The sequence below is a fragment of the Calliphora vicina genome, chromosome 2 (assembly GCF_958450345.1).
Source record: "Calliphora vicina chromosome 2, idCalVici1.1, whole genome shotgun sequence".
Classification (NCBI taxonomy): domain Eukaryota; kingdom Metazoa; phylum Arthropoda; class Insecta; order Diptera; family Calliphoridae; genus Calliphora; species Calliphora vicina.
In genome coordinates, this window is record NC_088781.1 from 141972408 (window position 1) to 141993464 (window position 21057).

Sequence of the window (21057 nt, forward strand, 5' to 3'; positions counted from 1 at the left end):
TATAATAGCACTCACTACTCAGATTCAGTAGAGATAGAGCGAAGAGGACAACATGCCCTTAAATATTTTACAAAATATAATTCGGGAAGAAAACAAAGACTTATCAACTATTGGTGCACTTGTAGATCAAATTAGTACGGAGCATCTTCTCATGAAACAATTGGATTCACGAAGAAACAACTGGATTCGGGAAGAAAATGACAAGCCGACAACAGCACTATATCAGCTACGTGATTCAGTTGTTATTTTAAAACATAATTTACCAAAAAAGCAACTCAAAATCTCCAGTTTCTTTAAAAATATTTAAAATGTAAATTATATGCATAAAAACATCTCTAATTTTAATAACACACAATTTTCCAATAAAATGTTGGGTTCTTTTAATACAAAATACAATAATAAAATGTTATAATAAATTCTAAACACGTATGAAACAAAATCGTTCATAACCGTTGGCAACTGTATCTTCGCTGCGGAACGACCCGAGTCCCAATCAACCAACGATTGTAAATTCAGCTATAATAACACAAAATATACGCCGTTGTCATATTTCTGCTACTAACAGTCCAATCATGAATAAAAAATCCGCAACAACAAAATACTGCTATATCTATCTCTTACCTGAGAGCTGTCCTAGGAACTGATTCTTGTTTTATTGTGACTTCACCTCGTATACTTTGCGGTAGCAATTGGAAGCTCTTCTCCAGAATAGAAATGTTAACAACAAAACTTAATTAGATATCATCAATATAAAGATCTAAGTCAATTTGTATTTTATTATTATTACTTTGAATGAATTAAAACACATACTGCTTTTTTAATATCATCGAGCTTTATTGATAATTATTTTTTTTTTAAATATGAATACATATACATATATTTTTTTTAAAATTATTTAAATGTTAATCAAGGCGTATTAACAAGGTGAGTGCATAAAATCAGCTGATTCTAAATTCGCCGTAATTTAATGTAGACTATATGTCAAACTTTGTTTATGTTTACATTTTTTATTTTAAAAAAAGCAAGCGAGTATTGTAATTTAAAAAAAATAAACAAATATTTTCTGATATTTAACATTTAAAAAATTGCTGTGAAAATTAAAAATAAAAAAATAATTTGTGAAATTTTGTAAAAATAAATAAATTTAATATTTAAAAGTGCAATTTAACAATTTAAATAAAAAATGCGCAGCTGCTGGCTATGTAAAAAAAAGTGGAACGGGGAAATGGGACATTTTTTAATGTTCCCAAGGATGAGAAGAGGCGGTCAAAATGGGGTGAAATTTGTAAAATGCAATTCACACCAAATGCACGGATTTGCATTGACCATTTTTCATCCAAGCAAATTATAACGTCGGGCCCAAGGTGCATTTAATAAGGTGCCATCGGCAGCACAGCTGATTATAGAAATAGCACGCACAAATGTCAAACTACATATATAAAAAATATTCGCCCGTACGTCCGTATGTCAAACTCTATATATAAAAAATAAGTGAATTCGCCTGTATTTATTTCAATTCGCCACTGCTGTCACCTTGTTAAATGCGCCTTGGTCGGGCCGCAATCGTTATCTTCTGCCCAATGCAGAACCAATTGTACCGAATCAAAACAAACGACTTCAAACTAAAATTTTAATTCGCTTTTATTTTGTTTATATTTTAATTCGCCTTGATTTTGACATATTGTCTACATTTGAACAAAAACAAAATGCCTGTTGTTTTTGCCTTGTTGTATTTGTTGCCGGGACGCACTCACCTTGTTAATTCGCCTTGATGTTAATCATTGAAAAAAAAACACAATCCTATGTTGTTGAGGAGAAAATAATTATGACCCGATGAAATTATTTTTTATTTTTTTTACCCATTTATTGTTAGTATTATTGTGTATATTTTTTTGTATGGAAATTGTGTTAGTTATGTAAAGGTGTTATATGTGTTGTATTTTATTATGGGAGATTATTTTTATATAATTAGTTATTTATTTCAGCGAATTGAAAGTATGACAAACTGTAACTATTTGAAAATAAGTATTTATTTTTGTTGTTTTTACGAATTTAATGCAAATACATATTTAAACAAAATTAATAGCTGAAATTTAAATCTGAAACAAATAATAAATAATCCATATTACCCCTGCTTTACTGGATGTAGAAATTAATCTGTACAGAATATTCCAAATTGTGTAGAATTAAAACTACAAACGCATAATTTGTATGTCACCATAATTAAATTATTGTTGTAGTTAAAATGAATTGAAAATTATAAATTCAAGACAGATTTGTAAAGATTGAATTAAGTCGGGGAACATTTTAGTTCTTAACTTGAATTGAGCAGATTTTATACTCAAAAGTTAAAAAATTCGACAAAACGCTCTGGCCAATTATGAAAATCATAAACAATTAATAAATCGATGTGATTATTATCAATTAATTTGTCTAACTTTTTAGTATAAAATCTGCTTAAAAGGGAAAATTAAATTTGTTGTTACTGTAACATTTAAATAAAGTTTAAATTGGTTAAAATGATAAAGAGAAAATGAAAAATAAAAGTATTTATTATAATGTAAAAGAAGCTAAATGTCGAAACGACAAAATGTTGCACAAAGAAGTAAACCAGCAGGGGTAGGAGGATTTAAAGTTTATGAAATAAAAAATAAACTAGTTGGTACTTCCTTCTTTTCTATTTTTTCTATTGCACAACAGTATAATCGTGTCTTTTCTAGACATTTTCCTCTTGTTGTTAAGTTTAGAAACCCTATAATTAACTAAATGAACAAACAAATAGTTTTAGAGATACATAATAAAGAGATTGAAACAATGAAGCTATACCATTAACACGCCATTAATTTCAACAACTGAAAACTGGAATTTAGACATGTATTCAAATACATTTGTGGACAGATAGAATATGTTGAAAACATGTTTCTCAATTACAAACATAGTTAAGTTTTCAAATTGTTGAGGAAAAAAAACAATGTTATGAATTTGTTCGGTAATTTTAATCCAAATACCATTTAAAATTTTGACAAAACAGGCTTTACTAACATCTAGTAATTTTGTAGAATTTCTTTTGGTAAAATTACCATTCTCAACTATGCAGTTGTAAAGCCTATTTTAACATTTTTTGAATATTTGATGGGGTTCAAGGTTTTTTATCTTTAACAAAAATGAAATTTTGTTTCGTTACCAATTTTATGATAATAACTAAATTGATTACATTTCAAACCTCCCCTTAAATCCCAATTGTTGTTTAATTGTTAAAATTAAAGTTTTTTTTAGTTAAAAATTGTTTTGATTGGCAACATTTTTGCATGAACGCTAAAATCAACATTTTTTTTGGTCTTCTTCTGCTATTCTGTTGGATTCCTCGAGATTGCATTAAAATCTTAATGAATTTTAAGATATGCGCATTGGCTTAACTATTAAATCAGTAATGGAAGGCTGTTTGTTGCAATTACTGATCATTTTAGTATTTTTTTTTTTTGATGTTGATTGATTTTGTTTTTAAGATTTCTTTTGGGGTTGCAGTTGTTTGTTGATTTAATTTTTTGTTGGCGTTGTTTTTTTGTAGTTGTTGTTCTCATTTTAACGTTCTTGGCATTTTGTTGTATAGTAAATACGACTCAGTACGGTAGCTAGGACGACGACGGCGCTTACTTCCCTGCAGGTTTTTATCCCGCGTCGTTGATGTATTCATTTTTTATTGGCCTTAAATTTCGCATAGAAATTTGCAATTTGATCGTGTCTAACTGGTATAGAATCTAAAATACCAGTAAAGCTGAAATTATTTTGATTACGTTGTTTCTCATGCAAATAATCGCCCGACAAATATGTAACCACATTTGATTGAAATTCTGTGGCATTTGGATCCGAGTGATTGGCCACCAAGTGATTGCAGAATTGTGCAATTTGTAAGAACACAGAAGCGTCGCGATCTAATTGAAAGAGCAAACAAATAAAAAAAAAAAATAATAATAATGATGTGTATAAGTTTACGTCCTTTGAGGTACTCTAATCTATTACAAAAGTTACCTAATTTTCTCGGTATTTTGATTAAAGACAAAGCCAAGTTTTCATTATCTCTTTGAGCTCGCATATGACGGTTGCCATGTTTAAATTCTTGTTCCAACCAACGTATAACATTGCGAGCATTTTCACTGCGTTTCTTCAAGTCATCTAATTCATTGAAAACTATAAAAAAAAAAGTAAAATATACTATGTAGTAGTTGTATTAATAATTATTTGTTAGAGTCAAAACTTACCGGCATTGGGTATAAGTACGATGAATTTTTTGCTTTTAACCAAATTTTTAACAATACCATTATATTCTGTCAATGCTTTGGCATCCACGACGACAAAAGGAGTCATTATCATGCTCAAAGGATTTTTACGCAACTATTTAAGTAAGAAAAAGATTAGTAATGTAATGTATGTTTGCTCATCTATATCTACCTCTTCTTCCAAGGTTTCCACTTCATTTTTCAACCACAGCTTGCCCATTATTTCACATTTCTTGGACATGGCCTCTGAGCGTTCTTCATCGGCTCCACTACTCGATTGGATTTTTTCGCAAATCGCACTATTTGTGGTAGTTGATGCTGAAGTACCACCACCTGCAGTTGCACCATTGCTATTGAATTTTTCGGTATTACGATTGCGTAAGTAACCTTTGCGCGGCATACGTTTGCATTCTTCAACTGTATCCTTCTCCTCATTGCTGGTATAACTCTTGCGGACAATGCCATTCTTACGATCGGAATAACGACGAGTTCTACCTTCAGCACGCTTTCGGGCAGCATTTTTAGCAGTACGTCGCTCACGTCGTCTAGAAGAAGACTTCTTTTCTTCGCGTTTCTTTTTAATATTTTCGGTGAAACGTCTGGCCTTGACGCAAAAGCGATAATTGAACTTCTTTTGTTTGCATATAAAGAAACCGAAATCTACCATTTTGAATATACGCAAAATGCACTCCTCCTGCGAAGTAACTTTCTCGCGTATTGTAGTTTCCCAGTCTAGAGTAATTTGGGTGCTTTGAAATATATCAAAACTTTTGAATACAAAATCTTCAGAAAGTGGAACATTGACACGGACATCAAAGAGATCTCCCAGGGTTTTGCGAACATTGGGTGTTACAAGAAATTCCCGCTCAAAGTAAACCTTGCGTGTGAATATATCAATATTGCAATAATTCAACAATTTCATTATTTTGTGAATGAATTCAGGATTGGAGTGATAACAACCAAAGAGTATTTCATGATTAATACGTAACCAATCGAAAAGAATTTTCAAAGCCCTGATGGTAGGTTCGTTTTGTGCAAAGTCCACTATAATATTGGGATTGATCTTGGTGTATTTATTGCGATAGACCATTTTCTTGGGCGGTTCCCCATTGGGTGCTTTGATCTCCTCATTTGACTTTTGTATGTTCGATTGTTGGGTCTTCTGTGAAACTTCTTTGTCGCAATTGGTAAAATTTAAAACCGATTTATTAGTGTGTAGTTGAAGAATTTCAAAGCTTTTTAAAAGTTCCTCCGAATCATTTTCTTGCGAATTACTGCGTGGAGCTTGTGTCAGTAGTTGCTTCTCCTGATCCTCTGGATAGATAATGCTCTCTTCTTCGATTACAATATCTTCGTTATCAGAGAAATTCGGTCCAACACTTCCGACATTAGAATTAACACTTTCTTTCGAGCCATGACGAGAAGAGTTGCGCAAATTATTATGCTTGTGTTTGTTTTCCACTTTAAGTTCGAGTTCATGGTCTCGATCTTGTTCGCATGGTTCAGCCGCTTCAATGTCACTAAAATCAGTATCGAAATTAGAGCTCAAGTCGGTATAGTCTTCATCATCAGTTGAAAAGTCCGTATCCATATCAGATTCGGTGTCATAACAAGAACTGTCATCAGACTGAGCAATTTTACGACGACGTCGACGTAATTTCATTCCCTTCTTCTTACTTTTACAGGAAAGAGGTGTTTTTAAATCACTTTCCTTTGCTTCGTCCGAGGATCTTGTAGAAATCGGTTCACCGTCATTTTTATTATCATCTTTGTTGGCCTTGTTACTATCTTGTGTTTTGCAAATATAATCCTCATGAGACCTTTGCGACTCGCGTGAATCTGAAGAGAAATCTTTTTGTGACAACTGTGTTAGCTTTTTCTCCTTTCTTTCAGCTTCGCCAATGGATGCCAGCCAATTCTTGTATTCATTTCGAGATTTCCTAACAACCATGTCAAATTCTTCAAACTTCTTTGCATACATTTCATGAAACTCTTCATTTTCTGTTGACTTGGCTAGAATGGTCTGTTCGAGATTAACAATGCATGCATCCATCAAGTCTGAACATACAGCAACTAAGAAAGCATTCAAAGAATAAACTTTCTGAGAGTTGATCATTTTCAATTTTGATAGACAGAAGAATAGAATCGAAACAATTTTGAATATACATGAATCGTTGATTTTAAAAGTTTTGGAACAAAGAATTTTTCGCAAATCCACCAAGACACAGTGACACAATGAGTTAAAATCAGGCACCTCCTTGTCAAAGAAAAATATGTCAACGATCAAATAAAAGCGAGCATAAAAATCCTGTAGACTAAATTCAATTTTATCCGGATCCAACTTTGTCAAGTAATCAGCATGTGAAGCGAACAGCTTACAAACATTGTTTTCGCTCAATTCAAATGGTATTAGGCTAACGAGCGAATAAAGATAGTGATATATTGAGTCCAGATCATGATTTTGGCCGTAATACAAGGTGCCCAATTGATTCTGAGCCATGCCAATTGCAGGGTTTAGCTTAAAAGCCTCGAAATAATATTTTGCGGCCAACTGCTTGTTTATTTTTAGTTTTGTATCTATACGGAAGTCCAAGAAATAACGGTGTAGATCACCCAAACTCAGAAGAGACGAATGTATGGTATCTAGAGCGAATGATACCGCCTCCAGACTTTTGTCCACCGCATAATTGTTTATATCATCTACATCTAAATTATCACCTTTGGCCTGATGATCTTTATCTTTTATCTCTTTTAAATAACCATCATTTATGATAGAAAAGTCGATTAAATACTTTAAATCTAAATCATAAATCTCCTCCATTTTTGCTGCTATTCTTTTGTAGTTCAATATTCCAGCACATAAGAATCTCTCAAGTTTTTGTATATTTTCTTGAGCTCCTTGTTGGGCAGTATCTTTCAATTCTTTTGCCCAGTTTTTCTTCACATATGCAATGAATTCATAATAACCTTTACGCCACATTATTTCTCGAGCTTTTTTGCCAACCGATTGGAAATCTTTAAAAATTATTTGTATACACAATTGTACAAGTTGGGCGCGTTTTTGCTCCAATTCATTTTGAAATAATTGGGTTATACCGCAAATTTGTTTCTTTTCATCATCTAGCTGCTTAACCACAATATAAAGTTGTCTACAAAGATACAAAATTTTAATTACAATTAACTGCAACTTATATAATGGTTTTGCAAACATTGTTTTTTTATAATTATATGGAATATCCCTTTCATCTTAAGGTAAGGGAAAAAATCGAGGTAAATAGCAACTTAAGTTAGACTACAGCGAATATATTAAAGTATCAATCATTTATTTTATATATTTTTTTTATATTTATACTAGCTGTCCCCCCGGCAAACCTTGTTTTGCCATACAAATTATTTCTAGTGAATATTTTGGTTCTAGCGGTATGAAATATACTTCATGTCATATTCTCCTACTTACCAAATACTATACATAATTTCATAAAAATCGGTAGTGTCGTTTCGTTGTTTGGAATCAAACGGCGGTGAAAATTTGGGGTTATATGTATTTTTGATGCCAAAAAACAAAAAAACAAATGCGAAAAAATGTTTCGAATAAAAATGGAAACAATTATTCTGGATAGGGACCCCCTAATGACTTAGCTGTATGAAATATACTTCTCATACCTACCAAACTTACACACATACCAAATTTCATAAAAATCGGTTGAGCCGTTTCGGAGGAGTTCAAACACAACCATTGTTTATTTAATATTTTTTTTATTTTGATTTGAACATATAGACGGACATAGCAATATCGACTCCACAATCTATAACGATCCAGAATATACAAATATACTTTATGGTGTGACACTTTGGGAATGACAAATACATATAGATATTTTTTCTATACAAAGCTTAAAATTTGCTTTAATTCTACTAGTTTGGAAGGTGGGAAATGTAATATTTTTTATCAGTTTCAGGGGTCAGATTTTTTTAAACATAATTAATGTACCTATATAAGGTATTTTTACTTACTGATAAATTTTTTTGACCTCAGCATTAACGCCGTTATTTTGTGTAGAATCACCAAAACGTTGAGCTTTGCTGTTACCATTACCACCATTGCTGCTGCTACTTACTCCTCCAATGCTATCGCCAGAGGCATTTGAACCTCCGGAACTCATAATCGTGTCCATTTTTAAACGGACAATAAAGAAATCTGAAAATAGAAATCAGTTCTAATTATTTACAACAAAAACCAAGCAAATAACAGTCCCAATTACTATAAATTTTGTTAAATTTTCCTATGGACTGGACTGAATCAAAAAAATTATAATATGTATACATATAATGGAAAAAAACATTCAACAATTGACAATATTTTTATTTGCTTTTGAATGGAAAATATTTAAACCGATGCCAACAATTTTGTTTTTTTGTATTGTTTACAAAATAACAAACAAAAAACAACTGCTATACAGAAGAGATAACAATAAATGAACTGACAAAAGAGAGCGATAGTAAAATATTTAAGAGTGCAACAAAATTACACGAAAAGAAAAATAAGCAAAGATACAAGACAATATTTTAAAAGGCATTTATCACACTTTAATGCAAAATTTGACACACATCTTGAAATTAAAAATCTAACCTCACTAGAAACAAACATCATTTTTTTTTCTTTACAAAAAATTGTAGCCAACTGTATAAATGTAACAACACATTAAATTTATAAATCTATTAGAGGATTTTAATTTGCTTAAATCATGCATATTTCAAATACATTGTACATGTATAATTAATATATACTTAAATATATTCACACGATGTCCTTCAGGTATACTGTGTGGTTCACAGAAATCAGAGTTGTGTTGTTAACAAAAAGCACATACACGATCGAACATGAAAATTCGATAAACAAATACCAATAGAAACCACGAAGATATTCAACACTTTTAACTTTTATTATTACATTTAAAGCATGAATTTGTAAATTCTTTTACAAAAACTACACGGATTACAATACATAAATGGAAACAAATTTTATGCACATCATTTCCTTTGTTTTATTTATATGTTGAATAATCAATAATTAAAATATATCTATTTTTCTGCTTTGTATTACTCATTTTTGAGTTTGTATGTGTGCACATTTTGCAATAACAAAATTTTAACACGTAAATTTCATTAAAAATTATTCCATTTTAGCACAAGTTTAATATTAACACACACCTTTTGCTTTTTAAAATACTCTGAAAAGTCCTTTTCACCTTATTAATTTGTTAAATTAAAAATGATTGAAGTTAATTTTTTTATGTAAAAATCCAGCTGCCTGTTTTAATTGCGTCTGCTTTTTTTCTTTTGCTTTGACATCTTCTTTCGCATAAATTCTACCACTTTCGATTATAAGCATGGCCACTGTTGCCAACTCATCGTATTAAATCTCATCAAATCGTATTACAAAGTAAAACTTACAAAGCCGCCAATATATTTGTAGTACATAAACTGTTATCAAGTAGATATTAATATGTACAACTTATTTTCAACCGAGAAATATAATATTTATAAGGTTTTATTTCTTCAGTTGAAATGAAAATGGAAATTATTTTTGTCCTGACGATTAATTTTTATAAAAAACACTCCAGTTTTGTAATAGATTAAACTTCCGTTTTTATATCTGGTAACTTTAAGCTGTCATCCACAGGTTTCAAAAATTACAATACCTCATTCATGCTCAATATTGCCACATGTTAATTTTTATTATCTAAAAATATATAACATATTTTTAGATAATAAAATTGTTAATATAAAAAGATAGTTTCTTAAACAAAAATACTGTTTTAACTAAATGTTTAATTAAGTGTTTGATTTTATCATGTTATTTCTATTGAGCACGGATGTTGCTATACCAAATTTGGAAATCATTTACATAATTATTCGATCTAAAATGTTTGGTTTGAGGGGCCAATTAGTATAGATATAATTTTGTTAGAAACATTTTTTTCAAATTTAACACGATCAAAAATCGGTGGCACCCATAAATTGTTTTGAAACGAGTTCCGAAAGCAAATCCCAGTCAATTTATGAAATTGTTAATATTTATTTTTTTTTTTAATTTTAAGGACGAACACAACTCAAACATATTTGTTTTATAAAATTAATCATGAATAAAATTTGGTAATATAAACAAATATAAAACACAAACTAACAAAAATATATATTTCGGAAATTTATATACCCTCCATCAAAGTATAATTTAAGATAAATATTGAAATACTTTTTGCAGTAAAACCATTTTTATTGGAACAGTACCCCGTTTCTGTAAATTGTGAGAAGTTTTCGCATAGAAAAAAATTTAAAAATTCTAGTAGTCATTCATTTTTTAACAGGATGACTTCGATAATGTTTAAACCGAATACATTAAAAGTACAGACACAGCAAACGATTTACTAATTCATACACAATACAGAAACGAGGTACAGATTATGTATTGATAACAAAAACATTAATTCCCATTTATAGTTTACTATCCCCACAATTCCATTACAAAATACAAATTAAACACAGCCGCATAATGTTTGACATTTAGAAATACAACGCTGTATAATCTATTCCAATAAACATGTGACAGACGTTTGACACGAACTATTGCGTTTCTTTTTTGCTTCCTTTCCTTCTCTGTTTTTACTCAAGATGGGTGAGTGCTGTGTTTTTAGAAAATTAAAAAATTTCAAGAAAATCTTAAAACATCCAAGAGAATTAATTAAAAAAAATCGTAATTTAAGTTTAAAAATAATGGAAATAAAGTTTTAAATTAAAATTTAATGAACTTGACAAATATTTATGTGAAAAAGTTTACAAGAAGTCAAGCCGGTTGAAATGTAATTGAAGTGAATGAAATACAAAGTGGTGCATAAAAAAAACTAGAGATTTTCTTGATATTTTTTAATGTAACATATTATTGGTAAAGCTTGAAATACTATAATATGATTTACTTATTCCAGGTATTAGCCGCGATAGTGCTCACAAGCGCCGCGCCACTGGTGGCAAACGTAAAGCTTTACGCAAGAAGCGTAAGTTCGAGTTGGGTCGCCCTGCTGCCAATACCAAGGTGAGTTTCAAGAATCCAAAGACAAAATGTTGCTGTTTTCTGTTAATGGGGGAAAATCAAAATGATGATAACGCGTGTCAACTGTAACCAAAAAGTTCTACGGAATTTTTAGCCATTGATGAATAGCGTTATTATGTTCGGACTGCTGATTGATTTCTCCCACAAACAATTGAAAACTAATATATGATAGACATGTTATTATTTGGAAGTAGTGGAAAATAATGCAAATATTTCTATATTTTTAGTTGGGTTCTCCCCGCGTTCACAGTGTCCGCACTCGCGGTGGTAACGCTAAACTCCGTGCCCTCCGTCTTGAAACAGGTAATTTTGCCTGGGCCTCCGAGGGTGTTGCACGCAAGACTCGTATTGCCGATGTCGTCTACAATGCCTCCAACAATGAATTGGTCCGTACCAAGACTTTGGTAAAGAACAGCATCGTTATTATCGACGCTACTCCCTTCCGTCAGTGGTATGAATCCCACTACGTTTTGCCTTTGGGTCGCAAGCGTAACCTCAAGCAACAACAAAAGGATGACGACAATGATGTCCTCACCAAGAAACGCAGTGAAAAGACCATGAAGAAGTACTTGGAACGTCAAAAGTACGCTAAAGTTGAACAACCCGTGGAAGATCAATTCGTTTCTGGTCGTCTTTTAGGTATGTTTCCTCCCTAATCAAACTTAATGAAATTTATTAAAGTATTTTTGCTAACAAAGTGATGTTAATATCTCAAAGCGATCCCATCAATTTTATTGTTACAGACTTGTTTTAAGTTCTGTAACAAGCCGATGGGGCGTGATTTGGCTTGTCATAGTTACTCTGATTGGTTTTGTTCAAAAATCTTTGATAAACTAATATTTTAAATGTTTTTGCAACAGATAATAAATATGTGTAACAATTTGTTTTTATTATTCTTTAATTTCAGCCTGCATTTCATCCCGTCCCGGTCAATGCGGTCGTGCTGATGGCTACATTTTGGAAGGCAAAGAATTGGAATTCTATCTTAAGAAAATCAAGTCCAAGAAATAAATTATTTCTTTATTATTAACAGAAAAACAAACACAAATTACAATACAATTTTTTTATTGTAAAAACATGCTGGGAGTTGATGTTGTTTAACAGAAAAAATGAGCAATTGTAGATAAAAATCTGACAAAAGTAATAAAACTTGGAGCTCTGTTGAGTTTTTTTGTAACAAAAAGTTTCTGATAAATTTCTGTTTTAAATAATTTTGATTTAGTTTCGAGTTATGGTTAACAAAATGACTGGGTTAGAAATAGGTGTACATTCATTACTATGATACCCTTTTGAAAATCCAAAATATTTAAGAAAAAATTTAAAAAATCATTAAGATTTTAATGATTTGGTGTCTAAACAGTAATTTTTAAAGAAAAATAACGTACATATGTACAAGAAAATATAGGAGAACACCGTTAAGCATACCATTTTGATAGTTTTGGGCTAGGTTTTAATAAAATCCTAAGCCATAGAGAATAATACATAGAGACGAGACTATGTTTTGTCAATCAAAAACAAAATACATTGACTAACATAACATGTATTTTGTTGTTGCAAGAGTTTTTGACAATGGACTTGGTTTTTAAAAATAACCAAGAATGTTCAATTGCGACTTTCTAATTAAGTGTAGTATTGAAATTAATATGGAGGTTTTTGGTATTTACAGGCGATAATCAATTAATACTTGTCAATTTTGTCGTGGAAACCAAAATTGTATTAGATTTTCAAATAATGCAAATGATTTTTTTGATTTACTTCTTCAGTGAAAAGACCATGGAGAAGTATGTACTTGGAACGTCAAAAGTACGCTAAAGTAGAACAACCCTTGGAAGATCAATTCGTTTCTGGTCATCTTTTAGGTATGTACTTTCTCTAATCAAACTAAACGAAATTTATTAAAGTATTTTTGCTAACAAAGTGATGTTAATATCTCAAAGCGATCCCATCAATTCTTATTGTTACAGACTTGTTTTAAGTTCTGTAACAAGCCGATGAGGCGTGATTTTGCTTGTCATAGTTACTCTGATTGGTTTTGTTCAAAAATCTTTGATAAACTAAAATTTTGAATGTTTTTGCAACTTATAAAAAAAATATGTGTAACAATTTGTTTTTATTTTTTAATTTTAGCCTGTATTTCATCCCGTCCCGGTGGCTACATTTTGGAAGGCAAAGAATTGGAATTCTATCTTAAGAAAATCAAGTCCAAGAAATACATTATTTCTTTATTATTATAAATGAGTAATTGTAGATAAAAATCTGGGGTTACTCGCTAATTCGTTTCGAAAGGAAATTGTCTCGAATTACAATATACATATGTTTGTATTTAGTACACAATTTTGAACATTTCCGTTTTCGGATTGAGTAACGCAGTAACCCAATAAAAAAATTAATAAAAATATTGGAACTCTGTTGAGTTCTTTTTGTAACAAAAAATTTCTGATTATTCTGATTTAAATAATTTGGATTTAGTGTCAAGTTCAATGCGTATTAGTCAATTCAGATCAAATATGTAAAATTATTTAATATTTTTTTTGTAGATAATTCTGATTTTTTCTTAATTGAATTTTGAATACCAAATTAAATTGTATCTCTTGACTATTTCATTAAATAATTCAGTAAGAATCCCATGAATTGGCTTAAGTTCTTAGTACTTCAAATGTATTGAATTCATTCCTTTGTGAATACATTTTTTATAGCATTAATTCCTTATTGAATCATTGAAGTCTTCTTTGATTCAAATCCATTACAAAATATCTTTATAAAATGTTTTGAATTAGGGTTGGACATTTTGATCATAATTGAACAAGTCTGTTCTTTTTGTTCAGTTGTTCATTTTTATTCAGAGGTATTTGGCAGAACTAAGTTGAACTTGTTCGTTCATGAACAACCCAACACTATTCAGATTGATTAATGGCGTTTACTTTTCTGATATAAATGGTGCCTTTTACCCTTCTTTGTGTTCTTTTCGGAAATAAATGTAGTTTGGTAAGCGTATAACGTGTTGCCCAAAAAACCCCCGAAAATATGTTACATGTTTCACTCTCAATTTTATCAAAGGGTTAGGAAGGCACCACTTTTTAAAAAGCTTATATTGTTATTGTTTTCCAAGTTCGTTAATGAAAAATAAAATTATAGATTTAGAATATTTAGAAGCTACATAAAAGAAAATTGCATAAATGGTAATGGTTTTTGTTCTTTTTTTCAATTCAATTCTATTACACTTAGATGTTAGACCATTTTTTTTTTCAAATTCATTTTGTAAATGATAAAAACTGCGAAATATGTATATTCATTCATATATGTATGTATGTTGATTAGATTTGAATTAACAGAAACTTAACCATTCAAAGGTTAAATGGATTTTATTTAGAATTAATTCTACAATGAATGAATTCTATGCAAATTAATGCCTTTTGAATGAAACTAAAGGCGATGGGAATGAATTGCTGATATGTTTTTATTCTGAATTATGATTTTGTTTCGTTTTAGCATCAAATAAGTTTAAATGAAATATTTGTTTTGAATTATTTTAAAAAAAATAACATTTTGAAATAAATAAAAGAATTCAAATATATTTTATTTAATGTTTACGTTTTTTTCGACAAATACATATTTGCCATGTGAGACCCTACCGTAAGTGTTTATTTGTTTCGTTTTTAAATGGATATCATGTAAAGTTTTGGAAATCAGTAGTAATTTCAGTAATAGTTATATTCTATGAACAAACATTTTGAATACCAAATTTATCACCAAATTTATTATTAGCAATATTTTTTTCCAGAAAAGAAAATGGCATAAATGAAACTACAGAATTCATTACGTATGTGGTTTAGATATTTCTAACTTTTGTGGTTACAAAATACAATTAGTTTTGTATTTTGCACTTTATACCTTTGTTTTGTAATTTAGTTTTCAATAGAAATTGTAAAGTGGAAATTCCAAATTCCAAATTCTTATTATAAATTATGATTTTAAAATTCTGTGTTTTTAACATTTAAAAAGAAAAATCTTTATATTTATAATTTCATTAAAATGTATTGCTAAATTATTATTTTACATATACAGTGGTGGCCAGGAATTTAAGACAAATATTGTTTGCTAAATTCCATGTAATTGTCAATTATTTTTTCAAATATTTTCACAAATATGTATGCATGAGGACTATTTTAAAACACAAGTGTGTTTTATATCATGTTATTAACAGCGGATGTTCGCTGAGGTGGGACAACGTATTTCCATATATGTTTTACCGATTTTTCCAAACATTTTTCAGAAACTGGAAACATTAATAATTAAGTTCATACCCTTAGAGGTCCTTTTATTTTGGCTCTATCGCACTTAAAATTCAGTTGATGAAAAAAATTCAAGTATTTGTCTTAAATTGGTGGCCAACACTGTATTTATGTACATGAATTAGGTTTTTGACAACAGACTAAGGTTTTTGGCTCTCAGTTCCCTATCTAGTTGTCATCTATGCCTCTAATTCACCAGACAATATATCAAAAATATGTGTAATGAAATGAAATATACATTCTAGCAGTATTCCAAAAAAATATCATATTTAATTGTTCTTTTCTGAATTCTAAACGATAAATATCATACTTCTCAAATATGAATTTTTGTCTAAAGTGAAAAAATTTATTTTTAAAGTAATTTTCTTTGTAGTTGTGTAAATAATTGGATTAATTCCTTTCTAACTTCACTTTAAATCCTGGTTTCGTTAAGAACCAAATTTTACGCAATAATTTATTTAGTTAATATCTCACTCAGATTTTGATAATGTTACTTTGTTGTACAATAGTAAAATCATTTATGAATATTATGATCCAACTAAAAATAATAAAGAAATATTTGTATGATTTCTGATTATTATACCAAAGACTGACAACATTTAACTTTTTACATATCAACATTTTTATTGCGTTTTATTACATATTATTAGTTATTTAAATTTCTTTTTATTAATAAAATTAAAACTATAAATGCCACTGCAATACATGCTATTCCTAAAATTACATAAAATACAGTACTCTTTCGTGAATAATTATCTAATTGATCAATTGTATGATCATATCTTTTCGTTACAATTTCTGTTACAATATTACTGTGTGTTTGAACTTGAAACAGATCATTATTGCTTTTACTTTCAGTTTCACTTAAATTTTTATCAATTTCATAATTTACACTATCTTCAATAAAAGGTTCTTCCTCCAGCCATTCGCCATCGATACTCTCGTCAGAAACAGTGGAACTTTCTTCAACACAATACGGAAGTTTAGGAAAATTTGGATCTCGATTATTAGCATCAGCTTGACCGCCCGGTATTAAACGCTCAATGCAAGAGCATATATTATCGCCCACACAGATTGTATTTGGAGGACATATTACATCACATTCCAATGGTTGCACCGATGCACATAATACTAATTTGTAAATATTTAAAATTATAACAATTTTATACAGTGCATGTCTACGAGTATGATACATTTTTTATTTGTTTAATTTTTTATATTGTACTGTACTGCTATTATATTGTACTATATTTTAATTTTAGTTGTTTTAAGGTTGATGGTCAAATGAAAACTGTGTTTGGAATTTTTTTAAATAAATGTATATTATGAACGTACATATAATCGGTTAAGCTCGACTGTATGATACACTACACTTCTTATAGGAATTTAACTTACTGTAAAAGTAATAATAAGAACACGCAAAACTAATACAAAATTATCACACTTTCTTCACTTAAGTACTCGTGAAATGGCATATTGTTAAAACATAATTATATCGAATAATATATTTTTATCAAAACAAAACATTTGCGGTTTTAATTGAGTCACAAACATTGTGCAACTAGTGTTTTAAGGTGCAATGTTTAATTTATTTAAATTCAAGTGTGAGCATGATAAGACCCAAAGGAAGTTTAAAGCTTGTATTAAACATTTGGAAATAAAAAAAAAACACAATTGTGTGATAAAAATTGATCTTGAAATTGTTTAGACGTAAAAAAACTCACACATCGCTCATTTGCTGCAACAACGTCATAATTCAAAAAAAGTCGTTTCGAGATAAACGTCTTTGAACATTTTATTACATTTTACTATTTCTCAAATAAATTTTCAACAAATCATGTGATTTTAGAAATATAAATAGTAGATGTTAATATCTTTCTAATCTGTATTTAACCCAAATTTTTACTTATCAAATATACGAGAAAACATGAATTTTAATTTTGATGTTTACAAAAAAAAAAACACTCTCATACAAAAAATAATTGACATTTTTGAAAACTGATGAAACTATATGAAATATTATAGAACAGCACATATTTTGTTCATAAAACATGGATTTTGAGTTATGACGTTGTTGCAGCAAATAGGCGATATGTTTACAAAAATGATCTCAAATACCTTACACTCATAAAAAATTGAGTAATCCGTACTTAAATCAATCCGGAGCGGTTTCAACAATAGGGTAAGTACAGATTTTTTTATATAAATAAAAATTGTCCACGTCCACTAACACGCACACTTATTAAATACATCTGCAAAATACATCGGTCTGTGATCAATCATATTTCAGACCAAAATTCGATTACTTATGTAAAAACTCACAATAGCTTAAATCAATAATAACTTGGCCAATAAGCGTTTAATCAAGAAAAGCAGCTCGATCTGTGATCACTCATATTTCTGACCAAAATTCGATTTTTTATATAAAAACTCAAAATATCTAAATTCGCTAATAACTTGGCAAATAAACGTTTAATCAAGAAAAGGAGCTCGTTCTGTGATCACTCATATTTCTGACAAAAAATCGATTTATTATATAAAAACTCAAAATATCCAAATTCGCTAATATCTTGGCCAATAAGCGTTTAATCAAGAAAAGCAGCTCGATCTGTGGTCACCCATATTTCTGACCAAAATTCGATTTTTTATATAAAATCTTAAAATATCTTAATTCGCTAATAACTTGGCCAATAAGCGTTTAATCGAGAAATAGAGCTCGATCTGTGATCACTCATATTTCTGACCAAAATTCGATTTTATACATAAAAACTCAAAATATCTAAATTCGCTAATAACTTGGCCAATAAGCGTTTAATCAAGAAAAGGAGCTTGATCTGTGATCACTCAAATTTCTGACCAAAAATCGATTTTTTATATAAAAACTCAAAATATCTAAATTCGCTAATAACTTGGCCAATAAGCGTTTAATCAAGAAAAGGCACTTGGACTGTGATCACTCATATTTCTGACCAAAATTCGATTTTTTATATAAAAACTCAAAATAAATAAATTCGCTAATAACTTGGCCAATAAGCGTTTAATCAAGAAAAAGAGCTCGATCTGTGATCACTAATATTTCTGACCAAAAATCGATTTTTTATATAAAAACTCAAAATATCTAAATTCGCTAATAACTTGGCCAATAAGCATTTAATCAAGAAAATGAGCTCGATCTGTGATCACTCATTTTTCTGACCAAAAATCTATGTTTTATATAAAAACTCAAAATATCTTAATTCGCTAATAACTTGGCCAATAAGCGTTTATCATGAAATAGAGCTCGATCTGTGGTCACTCATATTTCTGACGAAAATTCGATTTTTTATATAAAAACTCAAAATATCTAAATTCGCTAATAACTTGGCCAATAAGCGTTTAATCAAGAAAAGGCACTTGGACTGTGATCACTCATATTTCTGACCAAAATTCGATTTTTTATATAAAAACTCAAAATAAATAAATTCGCTAATAACTTGGCCAATAAGCGAGAAAAACAGCTCGATCTGTGATCACTCATATTTCTGAGCAAAACTCGATTTTTTATATAAAAACTTAAAATATCTTAATTCGCTAATAACTTGGCCAATAAGCGTTTAATCGAGAAATAGTGCTCGATCTGTGATCACTCATATTTTTGACCAAAATTCGATTTTATACATAAAAACTCAAAATATCTAAATTCGCTAATAACTTGGCCAATAAGCGTTTAATCAAGAAAAGGAGCTCGATCTGTGATCACTCATATTTCTGACCAAAAACCAATTTTTTATATAAAAACTCAAAATATCTAAATTCGCTAATAACTTGGCCAATAATCGTTTAATCAAGAAAATGAGCTCGATCTGTGATCACTCATATTTCTGACCAAAACTCGATTTTTTATATAAAAACTCAAAATATCTTAATTCGCTAATAACTTGGCCAATAAGCGTTTAATCATAAAATAGAGCTCTATCTGTGATCACTCATATTTCTGACCAAAACTCGATTTTTTATATAAAAACTCAAAATATCTTAATTCGCTAATAACTTGGCCAATAAGCGTTTAATCATGAAATAGAGCTCGATCTGTGGTCACTCATATTTCTGACGAAAATTCGATTTTTTATATAAAAACTCAAAATATCTAAATTCGCTAATAACTTGGCCAATATGCGTTTAATCGAGAAAAAGAGCTCGATCTGTGGTCACTCATATTTCTGACGAAAATTCGATTTTTTATATAAAAACTCAAAATATCTAAATTCGCTAATAACTTGGCCAATAAGCGTTTAATCAAGAAAAGGAGCTCGATCTGTGATCACTCATATTTCTGACCAAAATTCGATTTTTTATATAAAAACTCAAAATATCTAAATTCGCCAATAACTTGGCCAATAAGCGTTTAATCGAGAGAAAGAGGTCGATCTGTGATCACTCATATTTCTGACCAAAATTAATTTGTTTTAAATAAACACTCAAAATATCTAAATTCGCTAATAACTTGGCCAATAAGCGTTTAATCGAGAAAAGGAACTTGGACTGTGATCACTCATATTTCTGACCAAAATTAATTTTTTTTAAATAAAAACTCAAAATATCTAAATTCGCTAATAACTTGGCCAACAAGCGTTTAATCAAGAAAAGGAGCTCGAGCTGTGATCACTCATTTTTCAGACCAAAATTCGATTACTTGTATAAAAACTTAAAATATGTACATAGATTTACATGTATTCTGTTGTTGCATGACTTAGGTTTTTTTACAACACACTTAGGTTCTTTGTCTCTCAGTAGCGCTTCTATGTATATTTTATTCTATGTCCAATATGAATGAAAATTATCATTTATACGTTTTTTTTTTCTTTTTAAATATTTTTTACCCTTTTCAAACCGCTTCTCACAAATTCACAAATCGAACACAAGCATTTTTTTAAGTTCGACCGGACAACGTCTGTCGGGTCAGCTAGTTTAAAATGAAAATAGAAATTATTCGGTTAATTGAATAATTTTAAATTAACCGATTATTACCCGAATAAATCTAAACCTCGATTAAACGATTAAACTAGATTAATTGAATACGATAATATGTATGTACTTTTTCGCAACATACTGTGCGTTTAGGTTTGATTTACTATTAATTTCTCAATATATTTGTACAATTCAAATGCAATACTTTAAAGTTTTGATGTTAGTAGGAAAATGACATATTTTTAAAATAGAACAAAAATGTTTTACTTTTTAAGGTAATCAGTAATACTAACATACTTACCATATTAGAAGCAATAAATGTATGTTTTCATTAGGGTTCTACGAAAAAAAACAAGTAAAAGTTTTATTTCAAGTTTTAAGTTTTAGGTTTTTATCCAAAACTAGCAAAAAATTAAAAACAAATTTTAAAGAA

The 21057-nt window shown here is 29.6% G+C and overlaps 2 protein-coding genes and 2 non-coding genes across 4 annotated transcripts; 3 read left to right on the forward strand and 1 right to left on the reverse strand.

Annotated features, from left to right (window-relative positions):
• Positions 1 to 813: 813 nt before the first annotated feature.
• Smg5 (Smg5 nonsense mediated mRNA decay factor) lies at positions 814 to 9643 on the reverse strand. The gene is made up of 6 exons (XM_065502348.1): positions 9489 to 9643; positions 8292 to 8475; positions 4450 to 7426; positions 4260 to 4392; positions 4030 to 4188; positions 814 to 3932 (listed from the first exon to the last, which is right to left on the reverse strand). Exons 2-6 carry the CDS (start codon positions 8450 to 8452, stop codon positions 3691 to 3693), a joined length of 3672 nt encoding a protein of 1223 aa, XP_065358420.1. The 5' UTR covers positions 8453 to 8475; positions 9489 to 9643; the 3' UTR covers positions 814 to 3690.
• A 1242-nt stretch (positions 9644 to 10885) lies between these two features.
• On the forward strand, positions 10886 to 12568 carry RpS8 (ribosomal protein S8). The gene is made up of 4 exons (XM_065502349.1): positions 10886 to 10953; positions 11261 to 11367; positions 11613 to 12024; positions 12293 to 12568. The coding sequence occupies exons 1-4, from the start codon at positions 10950 to 10952 to the stop codon at positions 12394 to 12396; spliced, it is 627 nt and encodes a 208-aa protein (XP_065358421.1). The 5' UTR covers positions 10886 to 10949; the 3' UTR covers positions 12397 to 12568.
• LOC135952787 (small nucleolar RNA R442) lies at positions 12147 to 12192 on the forward strand. The gene has a single exon (XR_010576147.1). It is a non-coding gene; the product is annotated as a small nucleolar RNA R442 (small nucleolar RNA).
• A 799-nt stretch (positions 12569 to 13367) lies between the features above and the next one.
• LOC135952789 (small nucleolar RNA R442) lies at positions 13368 to 13413 on the forward strand. Its single transcript, XR_010576149.1, has one exon. It is a non-coding gene; the product is annotated as a small nucleolar RNA R442 (small nucleolar RNA).
• Positions 13414 to 21057: the final 7644 nt, after the last annotated feature.

What these genes read in the sequence shown, in the direction of transcription:
- Smg5 (XM_065502348.1), bottom strand. Translation starts at nt 8,452, where the DNA reads ATGGACACGATTATGAGTTCCGGAGGTTCAAATGCCTCTGGCGATAGC. An exon ending in TGGAAACCTTGGAAGAAGAG is followed by an intron (nt 4,393 to 4,449) that starts GTAGATATAGAT and finishes TTACTTAAATAG; the next exon opens with TTGCGTAAAAATCCTTTGAG. An exon ending in CAAAATACCGAGAAAATTAG is followed by an intron (nt 3,933 to 4,029) that starts GTAACTTTTGTA and finishes TCTTTCAATTAG; the next exon opens with ATCGCGACGCTTCTGTGTTC.
- RpS8 (XM_065502349.1), top strand. An exon ending in GCCCTGCTGCCAATACCAAG is followed by an intron (nt 11,368 to 11,612) that starts GTGAGTTTCAAG and finishes CTATATTTTTAG; the next exon opens with TTGGGTTCTCCCCGCGTTCA. An exon ending in CGTTTCTGGTCGTCTTTTAG is followed by an intron (nt 12,025 to 12,292) that starts GTATGTTTCCTC and finishes CTTTAATTTCAG; the next exon opens with CCTGCATTTCATCCCGTCCC.